This window comes from Halichoeres trimaculatus, unplaced genomic scaffold, assembly GCF_033239565.1.
Source record: "Halichoeres trimaculatus isolate MK-OKI-2021-1 unplaced genomic scaffold, fHalTri1.1 fHalTri1_scaffold_23, whole genome shotgun sequence".
In the NCBI taxonomy this organism is placed as follows: Eukaryota; Metazoa; Chordata; class Actinopteri; order Labriformes; family Labridae; genus Halichoeres; species Halichoeres trimaculatus.
This window is the reverse complement of record NW_027437201.1, coordinates 10896464-10915139: the sequence shown is the minus strand read 5'-3', so window position 1 is coordinate 10915139 and position 18676 is coordinate 10896464. Positions and strand designations below refer to the sequence as shown.

The 18676-nt window shown below is 39.0% G+C and overlaps 3 protein-coding genes and 1 non-coding gene across 5 annotated transcripts; 2 read left to right on the top strand and 2 right to left on the bottom strand.

The window, feature by feature from the left end:
• Positions 1–140: 140 nt before the first annotated feature.
• plbd1b (phospholipase B domain containing 1b) lies at positions 141–9618 on the bottom strand. Its single transcript, XM_074663686.1, has 11 exons — positions 9473–9618; positions 8765–8984; positions 8416–8499; positions 7951–8092; positions 7719–7865; positions 6527–6671; positions 4830–5030; positions 2290–2430; positions 2002–2187; positions 1763–1869; positions 141–762 (listed from the first exon to the last, which is right to left on the bottom strand). The coding sequence occupies exons 1-11, from the start codon at positions 9537–9539 to the stop codon at positions 586–588; spliced, it is 1617 nt and encodes a 538-aa protein (XP_074519787.1). The 5' UTR covers positions 9540–9618; the 3' UTR covers positions 141–585.
• Positions 9619–9732: 114 nt separating this feature from the next.
• trnar-ccu (transfer RNA arginine (anticodon CCU)) lies at positions 9733–9805 on the bottom strand. Its single transcript has one exon. It is a non-coding gene; the product is annotated as a tRNA-Arg (tRNA).
• Positions 9806–10229: 424 nt separating this feature from the next.
• cby1 (chibby 1, beta catenin antagonist) lies at positions 10230–11847 on the top strand. 2 transcript variants are annotated; one of them, XM_074663474.1, is made up of 5 exons: positions 10230–10341; positions 10573–10671; positions 10801–10906; positions 11031–11143; positions 11480–11847. In XM_074663474.1, exons 1-5 carry the CDS (start codon positions 10336–10338, stop codon positions 11558–11560), a joined length of 405 nt encoding a protein of 134 aa, XP_074519575.1. In that variant the 5' UTR covers positions 10230–10335; the 3' UTR covers positions 11561–11847. The 2 variants fall into 2 exon arrangements, with proteins under 2 accessions (XP_074519575.1, XP_074519576.1); XM_074663475.1 differs by having other exon boundaries at positions 10242–10427; positions 11480–11846.
• Positions 11848–12345: 498 nt separating this feature from the next.
• Positions 12346–16878, top strand: pdap1a (pdgfa associated protein 1a). Its single transcript, XM_074662479.1, has 6 exons — positions 12346–12518; positions 13332–13414; positions 14667–14741; positions 14908–15032; positions 15150–15301; positions 15439–16878. The coding sequence occupies exons 1-6, from the start codon at positions 12506–12508 to the stop codon at positions 15471–15473; spliced, it is 483 nt and encodes a 160-aa protein (XP_074518580.1). The 5' UTR covers positions 12346–12505; the 3' UTR covers positions 15474–16878.
• Positions 16879–18676: the final 1798 nt, after the last annotated feature.

Sequence of the window (18676 nt, the reverse complement as noted above, 5' to 3'; positions counted from 1 at the left end):
CTGATGTAAAAATCTGGGCCTTTTTTAAATTGGGTAGTTTTTAAATTGGATTTACAGAAGACAAAAAAAAAATCACATTTTACAACATACAGGATTTATTGTCCTTAAAATCCACAATATAGTGATAGTTCCATCTCTGTGTAAACCTGAGTAAACATTTCACAGTACTGTATTGCATTTATCTGTTGTATAAAATCAAAACATCTGATCTGTAGATTTCCACACAGTTTGACAACACATCTTAGATATCATCTATAATCACATAAGTAAAGTTAGGCTACCAAAATGCAGCAACTGTTGGAAGTTGTTGGAAGGATTATCTGACAAGTCAAATGCTGGTTTTAAAATGAAGTAAATGATTAAAAATTCAGTGCATAGTACTTTTTAGAACAAATAAGTAAATATTAGCAAAAAGGGAGACATTCTTTATGGTACTACCATCAATAAACTTAAAATACATAATCTCAAAAATTTTGTGGACTAAATATGACAAGACTGGACTTACATCATGTCTGTAAACTTGACTGGAACTAGAAAGCATTACATTTTCACTCGGGGTGGGTGGTGTTCTCTGTCCCTGTGCTCTCAGGGCTGATGCAGCGTGGGCCTCATGGTGACGAAGGGAAAGTTGTAAGTATGTGGGAGACCCTGGTGACTCGAAAGGTTGAAGGATTTCCATGAGAACGGACGCAGGCCCCCCTGTGTCGTCGGGCCATTTATTGCCTCAGCAACCAGCTGGACAGCCATCTGGTAGTCAGTCACCTGCATCATGAGACAAACTAGTTAAAGATGTCATGGAGGAGGAGGTGAGTAACAGGAAGAAAATAGAGAAACTCAATTTAGCCTTTTGAATTGAGACTGTGCACATCAATAAAGACATTCATGAGGTTCAGTGGTTTTGAACATAGATATAATGCTTGAGTGCAACTCAGTCTGGGTCCCTTAACATTTTAAAACAAGGGATCATATTCAGTTTGACAATTTACTGTGGTTTTCCCACAGTTTGTATTTTCTGAGTACAAAACGTTTCTGGAACATCACCCCCAGTGTAGCAGCTCTAAGAAGGTCTCAGTTGGAGCTAGTTGTAAAGTCAGTACAACATAAAAAACTTATTTCTTGTCTTGATGCACACAGATTATGAACAAATGCTTAAATTCCCACAATCTGATTTGCCTGACCAGTCTTATGCGTTCAGTACTGACAAGCAACTCTTTGCATGCTAACATGGTTAACTGAGTCAGAACAAGTGTTTGCCCGATATGGAAAACTGTCAGTGTTGTACTGTGTAGAAACACGAGTCAATGGATCCCAAGAGATATAGCTACTTGCCTTTAGAAATGTAACTCTATCACTTATCAAAATAAGCTCCCTGTCTTACCTGATTTACTGATTGTCTCTGGTTTTCACAAGTTAATTCAGAGAACCAGAAAAGCCAAAAGGTTGCACAGGTGTGTTTCTGGCTCTCAATGTTTATCCATTACAGAATGACAGATCTCATGGTACGCAAAATGATCATGTTACTATTACTGGAAAAAGTGAGCTGAAACAAAAAAAAATCTACAACCATAACTGTGTCAGCCTGAAAGTTTTCAGCATTTGTTGCTTAAGGTGTCAAAATACCTCAGAGAAAATTGGTCAAGAGATAATGAATCTCATTTCAATTTTAACATCATTTTAAGTTCTAAGGAACGGAAAGTATTTTGTGGTGTAAAGTTAACATATTAAACATAACTTCCTCATCAATATGCTTATGAAATTTTACCTTGGTGTCATAGCACCCCCCTGGTCGTGGTCTTCTTGGTCTCAGGTCGTTACGGCAACAGATGGTTTTACATGGATGGCCCTTGGAGTAGGGGTCTCTCCTGTAATCTGAAAAAAAAAAAACAGTCTGACTTTCAGACTCGCTGCTTTGTGCTTTAAAAAAAATCCTTACGTTTTTTTGCCTCCTTTTGTTATCCTCACAATATAAGAAACACAAAAGAGATCCCAGGCTGGACCTACTGTTGTATCTCATGATGTGTTTGAGGGAGTTCAGATCAAACACTTTGGCCTGGTCCCTGCGGAGGATCTTGGCTCGTGGACAGAGGTCGTATGAGAAGTCTTCTCCATATCGCTTCCACATCACCCCATACCCACTCAGGTTGTAGATATCAGCATGAAACGGTATATTGTAGGACGGCCAGTAACCTGCCAAATGGTGAGACGTGTAGCATTAACATCTCAAATAGCCAAACTGTATGGAAATGGAGAACCAATAATACAAAAAGAGGTGCTTTTTTAAAAAATTACCTCTGCGTAGAGCTTGAGTCTGATCTGAGTGCACTACCTTCCCAGGTATCTGCTCCACCACTGTCAGAGCTCCATTTCTGATGCTGTGACTGGGAGAAAACCTGCTCAGGTCCACCACCATGTACTGGCTATTATACGTCCCTAAAATGCAGACACAGTAAATCACATTTAATTGTGATTTTACATTTAAAAAAGACTAAAATGGCTTTATTTGTATCACGCTTTCCTCTAATCTTCTTCTGATCACTCAAAGTGCCTTTATACATGTCATGATAGTTTGTGTGAGGTGTCATTTCCTAAGGCCACTTCAGTATATGTGGACAGCAAGATAGAAACTTGAATTGAATACATATTTAAGAGACTTAAGCTCACTTTAATAGTGAATTTTAAAAGATATTTATCTTTTGTTTACTTGTTTGAGATCACAAAATCACAGCCACAGAAGAGAAAAATTAAGATGAAAACAAAAACTTTTGAACAAAGATTGTAGTGCAGAGCTTCACTTCCAGTTATTTGATGCTACTGAGTTCTGTTAACGAATCCCCCTTTTGTAGTACTAGTAATACAGCCTGCACTGATTTGATGCCTTGCAAGACAAGCTGGCATCCAGCTGGCATGAAAATAAAAAACAAGATTGTCCAAAATTTTATTGGCAGTATGGGTTTTGATAATACAGATTTAAGCATCAATATCTGTTACCATAGTGAAGTAGGACTGATGATTCAGGGTCCCAGTGAAGTAAGGGGCCCTGAGATAAAAATGTAGTTTTGTTTACATATTTCCCCTCCAGTTTTCCTGTTTTCTGGAAAAATGTGGGGTCCCTCTCGAAGGCCCCTCTCACCCCACTTGATGCAAAATCTCATCTGACCACAGCCACAAGAGCCAGCAACATCATTATATGCAAGAGATAGAAAGGAGGGAAAGCAAAATAAAAGAAAAGCTTTTTTCTATTTAAAGAAAGGTGGGCACACCAAGTTTAGATTTCAGGCAATTAGACAGGAAACCAGCTTGGAAAATGTTATAAATATATAAAAATGCTGTCCTTTGTGTTTACTTTTTGCTACTTTTTAAAGTGTAACACATACTTGAAGTTATTATCAAAACTCCTACTAAAGTTATGACAACTGTGCAGAGTTTGCTTTGAAAATGGGGCCCACTGTGCTATCTCGTGACTGTAAAGCTATGCAGTTAAGAATACCCGATGGCAACATGCATCTGAGACTTCATTTGGTTGTATACAATATACTGTAAACTGTGCAAGTACATGACACCCTTAAATGCAGGAGATACCCAACTGTACGTGTCCTTAATACAAAAGTTTCAACCCATATGCTGAATAACAACTACATCCAATCTGGAAGTCAAAGCAAAACTTTGATAAAACTAAAGTGATGTTTGTTGCACATTATCTATCACAAAATATTGCTTCCAGGTGTAAAAAAGTAAACAAATTGAAGTTGAATTATAGTCATTCTTGTTGCAATGCTTACAGTGTATTGCTGGCACAAAGAAAACTAAATGCAGCGTCTTGCGTGTGCCTGGAGGATGTGAAATTGCTGGAAGACAATAAGTTAATATCTGGCTCCACAATCTACCTCTATTCAACAAAATCAAATCACAGGCTAATGTAAAGTAAAGGCTTCTGAGTAAAGTTTCTATAGGCCACCACAACACTTTGACAGGATGGAGGAGTTTGAGGAGCAAAGGCTGCTGGGTATTGAGAGGGCGGTCAGTCTCCAGAACACTCTGTCCTGTTCTCCTCTGCCTTCCCATAGCAACATGACGTAAAAGATCAAAGCAGGTGCTCAATATATGCATGCGATTGTTGTGTAATGATGAGGACGGTGTGTTTGGGAGTCTGCTAAATCTCTATGGAAATGTGTTTCAGACTTTTTGTGCCTTCCTCCATGTCTCATTTTCTCTTTTCCACTTTGTAAGTCTCTGCCCTGTCACTAATTTCTGTTCAAAAACATGCAGTACAAGTTTAGCAAGATAGTTTTATGACATGATAACAAGTAAAATCTTTATTAAATGTCTTTCTGTCATCTTAACTGTTACACTTTGGCAGCCAGCTCCTATCTAATGTAGTGTATAGTCTAGTGATTAAAAAATATCCCCAGCCTTAAAGGTATGAGAGGTTAAGTCAAGCTTTAAAAGTAATTCATTCTTGATTACAAAAATATATGTCATTAATTAGTCATTGGGATTTTTGGAGAGCCAGATGGATGTCTGACACTGTCTGCCAGCCATAGGACATCTGTTTCTGCTAGAGGATGAATCCTCCGACTTTACCCTCTTGCAACATCATGCAGTTGAACTGCTATTTCTTTTTACTATTTACAAGCAATTAAGATGTTAATTTTGTCTTGTAATATCTTGTGTGTTTAATAGATTGTGAATCTTTCTGGACTTGTCAGGTGAATATGGCTCAGAGTCTGGTAAGACACATTTTTCATTAAAAATAAGACATAAACGCTTGCTTTTTTAATATATGAGGAAGACAGAAGGACTAATTCTATATTTATCTGAAAAGTTTCCACCTGAATTGTATTTGGAGAAGATCTGTGCCCACTCCTCTCCGCTGCGTGCCAAGCTGTTGGCCAGACGGACCCTCTGCCAGGCCAGCAGGCTGTGAGGGCTGAACTGTGAGAACAGAGAGACGTTGAAGACATCAATGGAGGTCTGAGTCATCAGCAAGCCACTCCCAAGAAGATAGAAGTCATCCAGAGACATGAGGAAGCCTGGAGGAAGATAAGGGGGATCAGTGGTCATATCTTCATCTGTGGCAGTAGTGGAGATTACATTACTTGATATTTGAGACAGTTGAGATTGTTGGGCATAGCTGTGTAATGCTACAGATCACTGGCTACAATTGTTAATTTATTTCTACAATAAAGGCATGAGCAAAGTGCATTAAATATTACAGACAAGAATTTCAATGCAACCATTGCTGCTTTCACACTACTTTTATGGCCTGTGTCCACTAACAGCTTTTTACAGACTAGATGCACCCTGGAAGTTTCTTGTTGCTTTCATTCACACCACTCTTAGCTTCCAGCTTTGTAGTTCATCTAAAAATGACTTAACTGATGGAAAACTGCACCAGTCAATGTCATTTCACTATCACCATTTCAATTAAAATTAAATATCAACCGTGTCACCAACAATGGAGGAGGTTTTATTGGGAAGAAACTAACCACACATTTTCAACGTTACCATTTCCAGGTGGACAGCTGCTTCAGATGACATGAAAATGATATTGTTTATGTTTTCTTTGGAAAATGTCATTGAGGAAAACAATTATGGCTATATAAAGCACAAAGCATTGTAAAACGGACTGAAAGACAACTGTGAGTGCCAAAGAGAAGAGCTCTACCAGCACATAATGCTGTTTGTGGACACAGGCCCTTACTGTTAGGGTCAACATATGTACAAGAGGCAAGAAAAGAGAAAACACAGAAAGCAAAAGCTGCTTATGCTTTTTTTTAATGTACTGTCTGTTAATTAGACAACCATATCACTAATCTTAAAACTACTAACATGTCCTATGCTTCTTTTAAAAATGAATATACTCCTGTTTGTATCAATAATAGAAGACTAGTAGGCAGTGGAATTGTATCATAAGTGCTACATCTCACATTAAGTATTTATACTTCGTCTCTTTCTGTCCTGTTAACCCTGACCTGCTTTATGTCCAATGCCAAAACAGCTTAAAAAAGGAAGTAGGGGTCACACATCATCTACAGTGGCAAGACTGTTCTTCCCTTCTTCATTATTCAGAGGTGATATCTTTGGCCGGCTAAAAATAGCCCGTTTTGAAACACTTGTGTTCTTATAGCAACAGACACTGTGAGAGGATTTTTATAGTCTAAACCACTCTGCACATTGTTCTCATAAAATTACTGGGCCTACAGACTTTAAAGGCAGGGGCTGCATTACATTATGGTTGTGTTTTGGATGAAGAAACACTGCTGCGGATCTTTTAGCTGAGCTTAAAAAGCTTTGTACTCAACAGAAGAATTACTTTCAGTAGAGGACGTTCATTTAAGGATTTAGGTTAAGTCCTCAATGTCATGTTTATATTTTCCAAGATGAAAATGAAACCGTGTGGATTAACGACAAGCTGTTCACCTCAGCTCAGGGCTTGGATTTGAAAGAAGTCTGTGCTGTTGGTTGGCACACAACAATTCAAAGCTCAGTTCTTGTACTTTTACCATGTGAGTGTGTTTGTGTGTACCAGGGTAGCTGCTGAACGACATCTTTCCACTGGCAGAGCGTGTATCAGACAACTTGAAGTCCCAGTGTTTATAGATGCGCATGGTGGCTGCGTATGTGTACCAGCTCGAGTGCCCAAACAGCAGGTTCTCAAAGCCAGGCAGCACCTTGAACACAAGAAGAGAGAAAGTGGAGCTGCGATTCAATATTTTACCAGATATGCAAGTTAAACAAAAAACAAAATTGAAATGTTGTAGTTACATTCATATTTGTAATCGCCACAATAAGTGTAACTCTTATTACTTAAAGAAATGAATGCCCCACTGTTAAGCTCCAGTAAGCAAATGTTGGCGTGCGTTTATGCCAGACAAGATGATGAGATATTACGCGCTACACTAAAGAAACAGCTTTTAAGCCAAACTTGTTGCCACTAGGTTTAGCGCACATTTTAACATCAGTTCAACCAAACAGGGGTGCTAGCATAAGTGCATCATACAGAAATTTCTAGAATTGAATCTTGTTCATTTTTGTTTTGAATACACTGACTTAGCTTAAATGTAAAGCACCAGTTTTAGCATTATCATTGTCAGTTAGCAACCGTGCTAGTTACAGTATTTCCCTCCTTTTAGCCCAACAGGGTAGTTAACATAATCAAATAATTCCATTAATAATTATATTGACTATCTTTTTTTTTTTTAGGAGGGTAAACAAGGTGAACCTAGCACTAAGATAACATTTTAATGTGTGCTAGTTGCTACACATGCTAGGTGCTCCACTACATGAGTATTTAAGTTGGTCAGTCTAAAGAGTTGCTTAACTAATGGTAGAATTTCAATTGTGTACATAAATAAACAGGAACCATTAATCCGTGTCTCCTTGACATTTACTTAAATTGGACGATAATTTTTAAACACAACATAAACACAAAAATAGTATTGCGATGTAAGATTGATACCATGCTAGCATTAAAGCATTGAACACAACAAATAATTCAAGGCCTCTCTGTGGCCCCTCTTCCATTTGCACTCTGTCTTAGTTTTCTGAAAGGGTGTTGGTGGACAGAAAACTCATCTAATGGCCTCTAAAGCTCTTTATTGACATCCCTAAAAAGAGGAAACCCCCATGCACAAGGACCCACAATAAAAGTAATTAGGCCTGCTTTGGGACCTCCCAAGTGCTGTTTCACAGCTTGAGCCAAATGAGCTTGGCCTAACCTTAATGAGAGCAGTGCAGTGGCCCATTCCTGGCATCCTGAAAGCCCCGCCGCCTGTCGAGGAGTTGGACCGAGGTGTCAAAGCTGGGACTAGATCCAGGAGGTCGCCGACACCATTCAGAAACTGAAGTGCAAATACTGATAGAGGCTGGAGGGAGCAAGTGTCAAGGATGAATGATATGATACATGTAGTGACAACTGTCTCACCAACTCTCAAACTCACACCAACACACCTCTTTATGTTTGCTTTTGGCCCACTGTGTGGCCCCAGCATGGAGCCCATCAAGCTGGGCCAGGATCAGTCCCAGATGCTTCCACAAGGGGTCGCTGGCTCTCCTCAGTTTCACCTCCTCTCTGGCCCACTGGTCTTGTTTGCTGTGGATCATTCAGAGGTCAAAGTCAGGGATTTGAGGAGCTGAAGAACATGTATTTGGTTTCTTTTTTCTGATCTGGTACATGCTTTCATTAAGCATCTTTTTCACCATGCAATCATCGCTGCTTGCAAGACTTTTTTTGGCGAATTTGAAGAAAACTGATGAAAGTGGCCATAATTAGTCATCAAATCTCATAACATGAGACTAACTTCTGCCAATTACACATTTAAACACAAATATCAAGCATCTAAACAAATACATCCATTAAGTTGTCGTAACATCCAATAGAAGCCCATTAATCAGGTGAGGTTTGTGGGATCATACCTTAAGAATCTTTTCAGGGGATTTAGCACCTTTTCATCTTTAATAAGTTGAGGATACATGTTGTGGTAGTGTTGGAACATTTGTCTGCAGAGAAAGAATCAAAATATTTACTTAAAACTACCACTGTTATAAATTGCAATCAATTAAGGGCTAAAGGTTTAGGGCAAAACTGCCTTTCTTTACATTTCACATCAGCAAATATTCAAATACACGAAACATTTAACAGTTTAAAAAGCAAGGTTAAGATTGTAGGGGTTTTTCTGTGCTCTTGTGAATCTGATTTAAAACAGGTTTAGAATAATGGTGACATGATTGATTTACAAGCTTGAGTAATTTTTTTGACTCTCACCCTGCAGTGAGGTAACCTTCCAGATACCCGGCCAGGAAAAAGGTGGTCTCATCTTCTTGCTCGGCTCCGTGACCTGCACTGATCTCCAAGATGCCCCATCCAGTGAGGAGCAGAGTGTCATTGAAGTAGCCGAAGGCTCCCCCTTCTGTCTCCATCACCCCCTCCTTCAGGATCACACTTTTCTGGGCAGTGTCCCAAAAAACTGTGGCCCCTTGAAGCTCTACCATTGTAAGGAGACAGATGGGGTTACATGGTTGAAGTTGAATAACACACATTATATAAAATAAGGTCACCCGTAGGATGAACTGTAAAGACAGCATCCATTCAAAAAGAAAGAAAAACATTTTTAATTTTAACATTTTTAGACAGACAATGACTCACACCTTTTTAGAATATATGTAAAGGGACAAACACAATCCTGTGATATTGATTACATGTAAAATGGCACATTTAAGGTTTCTCCATCTAAAGATCAGTAAATATAACAGGAAATAAAAAAAATAAAGTTGTCATTGGCATAAATAATGTGGAATGTATTGGGTGATTGAAACGTGTACCACATTTCATCGTAAAACACAAACAATCATTTAAAAAAAAACTCTGTTTCCCGTGAGTTAGTCTATATTTAATCATCCCTCGTCAGACACTCGTCGAATAAGATTCAAAATCACTCTCCTACTCATTCAGGGACGCCGCTGTGCTACTCACGGTAAGTTGGCACTGAAGCAGCCGAGTATGTCAGCAATAAGAAGAGTTTGATGGTGTGCGTCTCCATATCAGCTGATATTTCCTTGCTATCCCTCGCCGTTTATGTATTGGGGCAGGCAACTGTCTGTATCATGGCTACTTGCGCGACGGCGATATTGCAGTGCGCACGCTTACGTTTGCAGTGATTACCTCTACTTCAGAACAAATCATTAGTTAAACCGACACAGAAACGGTTATTCAGTGATGGGTGAAAAAGAGACCACCCCAGATGGGACTCGAACCCACAATCCCTGGCTTAGGAGGCCAGTGCCTTATCCATTAGGCCACTGGGGCTGCTTGCAATCCCTCGCTGACTAATCAGAATTAAGCCATTAGACCAGAAAGCAGTTGAATAAAATGTAATTGGTTGGTCTAGTTCTCAAAAATTAAAAAAAACTTTTTTTTGTGTCTGAAAAGCATTTTCATTGATTATTCGCTTCATTGATACAACTTATGTGCAAATACAATAAAGACCAAAAAGCCCGAACGAAGCCATCACCATGGTAATAGGCTCGCTTTTCATGGATTGGTCCATTTTCTCGTGGAAAAGGGGTGTTATGCGATTTCTTTCCTTTTGCGCACTATTTAATTGTATTTAAACTAACCAAGAACTGATATTTTTATTCTACTCTATGTATAAAACGTCCGAAAATTACCAGGCTCGCGAAAATATTCAGCAGTTCTATATTGAATATGTGTTGTACTTCAAACTGGAGGCTTTGTCACACTTACATGGATGATTCGCATCTGCGCAGTAGAAAACAGGGTTTTGTTTGGAGAGAAAGAGTCAACCAGCTCATTAAGAACATGAATAAGTAGTCTTTATGGAGGTAAATACTCATGTTTTATTTTTGTCAGACTCATAACAACTACTAACCAACCCGTGGGGCATTCTGCAGTTTCGTTTGCATGCAAGGTATGCGAGCTAGCGAGTGTTAGCCACGTAGCCTTAGCTTAACGATGTAGCGTTGGTTCCAGTGCATTACAAAAATTGTGGCTGACAGTTGCTTCAGTTCAGAAATCATACGTGCTACTGTTGGTCTACCATTATTTTTATGCAGGACCTGAGAAGATCGCTTAAGATGCCACTCTTCGGAAACACATTCAGTCCGAAGAAGACCCCACCTCGCAAATCTGCATCTCTGTCCAGCCTTCACACGGTGAGTTAAAAACAAACAAACAAAAAACTAGCTGTTCTTTTTTTGTACGGTACTGTTAAAGTCATGATAGTGATAAAGTGTTACGACTTCATGAGTACAGTCCGGTCGTTCAAATCTTCTCTTTTCTAGTTGGATCGTTCAACAAGGGAAGTTGAGCTGGGTCTTGAGTATGGACCTCCCCTGATGAACATTGGAGGCCAGAGCTGGAGATTTGAAGAAGGACAGTGGATAACAGGTAAAACATTTGAAGAAACGAATCAACACCACTTCAGTGAGTAAATCCACAGTTAAAGTGCAAAGTGCCTCTGGTCTCTGTAAAATAATACCTTATTTATTGCCTGTGTTGTTGTTTTGTACAGAATCAAGTGGTAATACTTCTGGCAGGGAATTGACGCGACTTAAGAAAAGGAACGTCCAGCTGGAGGAGGAGAACAACCTTCTTAAGCTAAAGATTGAAATTCTCTTGGACATGGTAATCTAACAGCAACTGTTATGCACTTACATTCTCAGATGTACCATGCATCATTTAGCATTGTGGCAGGAAAGTTTTTGCTTTTTATAGACAATTTAAGTCGGATAAAGAAATTTTGCATACGCTTGTTTATTAAAACAACAGGCAACTAAGTAATCTCACCTTCTGTTACCATAGCTAATTGTGACATGGTTGTAAATGCAAGTCTCATGTTGTTTGGCTCATTTATTAAAGCTTTTAGTCAACACCTCATACACACAGTTCAGAGGTGCATGTTAAATGAGATATCTACAACTACCAAACAACTAGTAACTAATGTTTAATCTTTCCATGTAGTTAACAGAAACAACTGTGGAGTACCATCTGATGGAGAAAGAAGTGGAAGGAATAAAGACTCAGCATCGACGGAAAAAATGACCTACTTGACCTGATGCCTCTGTCTAATTCACATTAGGAGTCTATTTAACTGTGTAATCACAAAAACAGATTAAATGCATTCTCATCAATTTGTTGTGAAAGGGAATCTTGTGTTGTTGGTCTCTGCCTGCACTTGTGTTTGTTGGATGTGGGGCAGTTGCACAAGACTTATGGTTTGTATTGGTGTTAGTTTTGCCCTTTTTGTCCACTAAGTAGTTTTCACATTCTTACATCTGTTCATTGATAAACAAGCTGATTTTTTGAAATATTTTATGATTGCTTTTTTTTTTTATTAAATTAAAAAAAAAACAAAAAAAAAACGACAAGAACGTTGTTTTTCTTTTCACTTACAACTTTGGAAAACCCCTTTTAGTCCATGTCTGATTGATTCTTGACTCACATTGTCATGAGCACAGGGCAGCCTGAATGGGGGAAGAAAACCAATTACTTCATTGAAAATATTTGAACAATTGTTACCTCACATTCTCTACACCTGCTGGCTGTATGCAGATTATTAAAAGGAATTATGTAGTGGTAACCACAATATGATCATATTTCTTACCTTTGAAAAAAAGCAGTGATTTCAGTGTTTCTTGTCTCCCAGTTGTTGACTTTTTAGTGCAGAACGACGCATTCATCATTTCAGCAGAACTGAAAAAATAATAATGAAAGTTTCAACCCTCTATGAGTTTTAACTGTCTTCTTTTAATTGGTGGATGGACCTTTCAGTCAAATTACCGACGTAGTGATTCGTTTAAGTGTCACAACTGCGCAGGCGCAATCTGTCGTCAGTCAATGCAGCCTTTTGACGACAGGGCATTCGGCAGCGGGAGAGACGAAGTACTTTCTAGCCTTTTCTTCTGGGTATTTACATTGTAGTGTACAGCAGTCAAAAATACTGTTACAACGTAGCTGACTTCACGTGTTCAAACTTAAACTTTCATCATGCCCCGAGGTGGTAAGTGTTACCCCAATGGTTCTTGTTAAATGTCAGACTTCAGCAGGCGAGTTGTAGCCTAGCCGGGGGTTAGCTTAAGTAGTATGAAGTCCCATTGGAACTCTCACATGCTTAGCTTTAGCATGCTAACCGGTTAGCTGGGTGTATTTACGAATATGAGCGCTAAAATAAAGCAGGGGGCTGCCAGTTTTACCTGAATGTCTATTTAAAGTCTCAGCCTGAACTCTGTTATTCAGCTTCTTGTAAGTTACCGGCTCTTTTTTAGACAGAGTGATCAGACTTTATGTCTAGCACCGCCACTATTATGACATGTGCACTCTATACCACCACAGTTCACTTTGTGCGAGTGTTTTCAATTCGACCCTTGATAAATAACATTAGTTGTTTATTGAGGAGATTTTGATTGTTCATGTGTGTACTGCGTTTTTCCAATCTCGTCACTGACTCACCACAGAAAACTATCCTCTGCTGTCATTGCTGGTGGTGAGTGGGTTAACGGTGAACGTCATGTGGGTCTCCCACCACACTAACCCTGCCCTTTCAACTGTATGGCAGCCGTAATGTCGAAGTTTACATACGTTTCACGACCTGAGATGTGCGCAAATGGAGGGGCATCTGTGCTTACCTTAGGTGTCACTGTATGCAATATAAAATCAAAAACGCAGTGTGATCTTATTCCATGTTGCATCACTACCATCAAGTGTGAAATCAAGGATTAATAGTGCACCTGAACAGTATTTCACAGACTTTTTAAATGTTTGTATCTAATGGCAATGCAGTCTGTTCTTTCATCGCTGACAACCTGTGTTATAGGAAAAAGGAGCCACAAAGGCAGAGGGAAGCAGTTCAGCAACCCTGAGGAGATTGATCGACAGATGAAAGAACAGAAGGAGCGGGTAAGCCACTGGTCTGTTTTGCATAGGCCTGTCACGATAACAAATTTTTCTAGTCGATAATTTTCCAAAATATTATTGCCGATAAACGATATTATTGTCAATATTATTTTGATTTTTTTCCCATTTTTTCATTGATGTAATTATGATAAATGGGATAATAAAGTGAGTACACCATATCAAAAGCAAGAAACTTTAATTTTTTAAGAGTATTTAACTAAAAGGTCAGGATCTTTTAAATAAAATAAATTAAACAAAAAATATAATAAACTTAACAAACAAGAACGAGGAAAAAAATACAATAAAAATGAAATGGACTCTCTTTTAGAAAAAAATATGTCAATGAAAATAATTAATATTAATCATAAACAATAAAACATAGACCCTGTCTCTAAAGAAAAAATGAAACTCCAAAAAAAACAACAATAATAAAAACTATAGCCTAAATAAAAGGGAGTTTATACAGTTCTTGAATTGTTTGTAACATGTACTTTTTCCCAGTCAATCCGTACTGTCTGTCAAACATTTTTAACATTTCTGGCTTTCAACCGTATTGAAGGGCTGCATTTCTCTGGCAATGTAGCTGTCTTTGAGCGCCCACCATTTGGCGCTTTTATTTCTATTTACTTTGCAGACCAAAAGCCTCAGTAAGAGCGAATTGTCAAAGAACAAGGCTCCGCTGCACCTCCCCTTCTTCTTCTTCGTCACCACTATTTTCAAACAAATGCGACATATCAGCTCGTTGATGTTCATGAGCTCACACTTTGTTCATTCTGATAAAAAACAAAATATTCCCACACTGGGACTGTGGCAGGCGGCTTAAGAACCGTATCTTTCGTGCCATCACTCATATTAGCGTGTGTTTCCTCCTTACCCCTCAGGACGCTCGCTTCAGCTCTCTCTGTGTATACGAGTGAGCAGCCCCGTCTTCACCCTAAAGATCGCACTTTTGACAGATGCTCACTCCTCTATAAATCCGCTAAATCCTCCATAGAACCTATGCACCCAGATGTTAGGAAAGATAGACGTAGTGAGCCATCTTCTCATTCAGCCTCTTTGGTTGAAAGAGAGGAGGAAAACAAACAAAACAAACATGCATGCACGTGTCAGTTTATCAAGGCTGGCAAACTTACCGAGGACGTTTTTATGTAACGTTCGGTTAATTGATTTATTGATTATCGTGACAGGTCTAGTTTTGCAGATGTGAAATTACCATCAGGAGACATCTGATGTGAATGGTTGTGTATGTCAACAGGAAGAAAGCGCTGGTGCAGAGAAGGGGAGCTCCTCAGGATCGGGGGGCGAGAGCAGCAGTGAGGATGAAAGCGATGTGAGTAATGCCAGGGTAGTGAGAAAGAAATGACACAATAAATAAATGTTCCAGATCGACAGAAGAATGTTGACAAATGAGATTACAAGCCTCTGCTGTCATTAACCTCCCTTGACTGTCAGTTTCTTGTGGCTCTGATGCTAAGAATCTTCCTTTTTGTGCACAGGCCAGGAAGAGGAGTGGAGTAGAGGGGCTCATAGAGATTGAGAACCCCAATCGTGTGTCTCAGAAGAGTAGGAAGGTGACTGAGCTAGACATTGATGCTCCCAGAGAGCTGTCTCGCAGGGAGAGGTAGGTGTCACCTCGTCAGTGAGGAAAATAGTACTTGTTCAGTATCTAAAATATTAGTACGTAGCCAACCCTGGCCACGTAAATCACTTTTCTGAATAAGTTGAAATTGTTCAACAGAGAGGAGATAGAGAAGCAGAAATCAAAGGAACGCTACATGAAGCTACATCTTGAGGGGAAGACTGAGCAGGCCAGGGCTGATCTAGCAAGGCTGGCCATCATCAAGAAACAGAGGGAGGATGCTGCCAAGAAGAGAGATGAACTCAGGAAAGGTGAGCAGACTTGTTGATCATACATGCACTGCTCCGTGTTGTAGCATTTAAGCAAAAAAAAAAAAAAAAAAATCATGTGCCTCAAACTGTCATTTTCAACAGCTTTACTTCATTTAATTTATTTCTCTCATTTTCAGAAAAAGAAGCTGAAGAAGCCAAAGCAAAGCGTTAGTCCTTAACTTCAAGCTTCAACATGCACTTCAATCTCAGAGGGAAGGAAAGAGAAGGAGATTTGGAGGAGGAGGGAGAGTAGGGGACCAGTGTGAGTGGCATCAGATCAGGGATGCTCCTAAACTTTCCCTCTCTTCAAACCGGAGGGGTGTGTTTGTTTTTTTTCCATGACCATTTTTTCAGGACAGAGGAAACAGGCGGAGCAAAGCAAGATGAAGAGGATTGCAACATTTGGGATGCCTCTATTTTTCTTTCACGGTCTTTAAGAGGATCTTTTCGCAGATTTACCAAGTGCTTCACTCCCTCTTCACTCTTCCCTGCTGACGATGGTGTTAATTCTAGAGCTGCTGAAGTTATTTTCATTCCTTTTTAATTCATAAATCTTTACCTTTGTACAAGTAAACTAAATGACTGAAGATATTTTACAGTGGGCATGCATGAGGATTTCTTGGTGCTTTACTTTTCCTTCCATCTCACCTGCTTCCTATGAAGTCAAATCAGTGACAGATGGAGAAAAGAACACTATTCAGAGGAAAAACTGATGTATAGGAATTATACAATTTAGTTTAGTGTTTGTGAATATATTGCACAAAATTTAGGTATAAGTTTTCTAAAGATTCTTTCCCAATAATCAAATGTCTCTCAAATTCTATCAGCCTTTTTGTCATGCCCTGATTTCAAGCCCATTTCCCATTTCAGTTAAAATTAAAAGACCCTCTACCACAGTATGTATAAAAAGTGGATCATTTTTGCTTCATCATTGTTCTTTTCTGCACATGTACACTCTGCTCTCTTGAAATATGTAATAGCTGACAGTTCAAAGTGTTTCAAAAGTGTTTTGTACTCTGTTTCTCAAAGCACTTAAGACTTATACTTGAATTGCCTAAAAGAAGCATTTTTTTAAGTTGTCGAACATCAGTGCTGGAAAGCAGTAACTGTGGCCTTGCCCTGTTTCTGACAGGAACCTGCGTGGTTCATAAGGAGGGATTGTGTCTTCTGTTGCCTTTCCAAAGTTTACACAAGACCAGTTCACTGTCTTTTTTTCCCCTGTTATTAAAGTGCTACACGAAACCTTCTCTTGGTCAATTAGCTACACTTAGAATGTAATGTGATCCTGTACCAGCACCACTATCCACAGTTTTAAATGTAATCAGTTTAAACAAAGTGCAGCATTTGAGCAGCGAGAGGATTTACAGCAGAACTCTTATATAGATTACGCTGCTCAGGTGTACAGAATAAACGAATAACTCAGGATGTGGAGGATTTGGAAAGGCCTCAATCAGGAACAGTAATCCCTACAAGATAGAAGTAGCTTTAAGAACAAACTGTTGGAACCACAAGGTTGAGAAATGTAGCTGCAGCATGAAAAATAAAACTTCTCAAGTTTCCCATCATGTATTTGAATTCATTTTTAAAAATAAAGTCATTAAGAAATGAATCACCATGTTGTGCTTCTGTATTCACCGGTCTTGTCAACAAATGTCGTATTTGTACTCCATGGCGTTTCTATAAACACTCTCATTTCTCACTTTAGACTCATTGTGTATCATTACTGTTGAACACAGAATATCACAAAGATGAGAATAAGTGGCAGTTCTGACTGCTATGATTCTCCACCTGAGCACCCATGTTCGTATCCTCATATATGTGGTTTGAGAAATGGAGTATGGTCGTACGGCTGTAAGTGCTCCCTCTTTCTACTACTCATTGACTTCATCATGGATTTAAAATGCACCGTGAAACCTGAGAAAAGATGTTAAGGTATGAAACAAAAAGTGTTTTTTTTTCCTGATGACATTCTAAACCAAGCTGTCTGTGCGTTTAAATTGCCGTTTTATTTCACCACTAGGCTTCATCATCTCACAGGCACCTGGAAGATCTCTGTGTTGTTTCTGTCAAGTGCAATTGTTCCAAGAGGGAAAGTCAGCCTGATGTGGGATTTAGGTGGGATAATATATCCTTCATTCCAGAGTTAAGATTAATACAACATCAGATATGTACGATGTACATTTTAGACTGTATTACAAAATTTAGATATGTGCAATGTGGCTGACTCCACAGGATACCATTAAAAAGAAAATAGCAAGTTTTTTGCTTATTTATATTAAAGTATGAAATAGACTCCTCTATTTTTTTGTCCTCACTGGAATTTGAAAGGCAAAATAAAAGATGCTGAAAATATAATGTTTTGTGGTTACAGCAGGATAAAGTACCATGTTAGTTTATTTGATCCTTTTTGATTATTCCACACAATTAAGATTTGTTACATGTCTAGTATTTATCTTTATAGGACAGCCATTGTTAGTTCTTATAACTAGATAAATACTGGCTTCACAGGTGAAAATCAAAATAAATAAATGTTTAATTTGATTACTTTAGTGTACACAAAGTTCTTATTGGGAATTAATGTCATTCACATTCTTTTTTTTAAATTGTCATTTTGAACAACAAGAATGCAGAGCAGAATAAAGTTCTGCACATTTTTCAGTTTAAAACACAGACATAAGAATTGAAACATTTGGAAATAATCTTTCACACTGCCTAATATGAATAAGGGGAAAAAACAACAGGTACCATCAGCAGGCCTTTGGGGCCAGATCGTCAATAGATGGCAGTGTGACCCCTCTTTTAAGGGCTTTCTCTCTGAGTTGTTCGAGCTCCTTTGGCAGAGAGAGATGCTGCTGGTCAACACACGCTCTGTGTAGTGTAGTAAAGTGGTAAGAGAGGCTGGACTGAGGTCAGTCCTCTCCAGCTGCTGCTGGAAAAGCACACTTTAGTAAGCCTTTTTTCTTCAGGTAGGATGTTTGCAGGGACCAGGACAGGCTGTCAGCTAAATGCACTTAGTGCTTTGTACAGTCTCTACATGATTTCTGTTTATGAAGATTGGGTTATGTATGGGGCTTTTCTGCTTGCACCAGTCAACAAAAAGCTTCCTGCCCTCTGAAGGTACAATCCTGCTTGTTCTGGATCAGGCATGTGAAGTGATGACTGATGACTTACAGTTGTGGGCAACCAGCAAGTATGCTAGGGAGCTCAACACACATCCCTGTGGAGTCCCACTGCTGAGTGAGAATGTGGATGACATTATGTGTTATCACCTGAGACCAATTTAATGGGTGTAGTTACGATGATTATTGTTTTAGCAGTCTACTTCACTGTAAAAACGGAATTTGAAATGATCGACGTCTACGGGCCTACTGACTT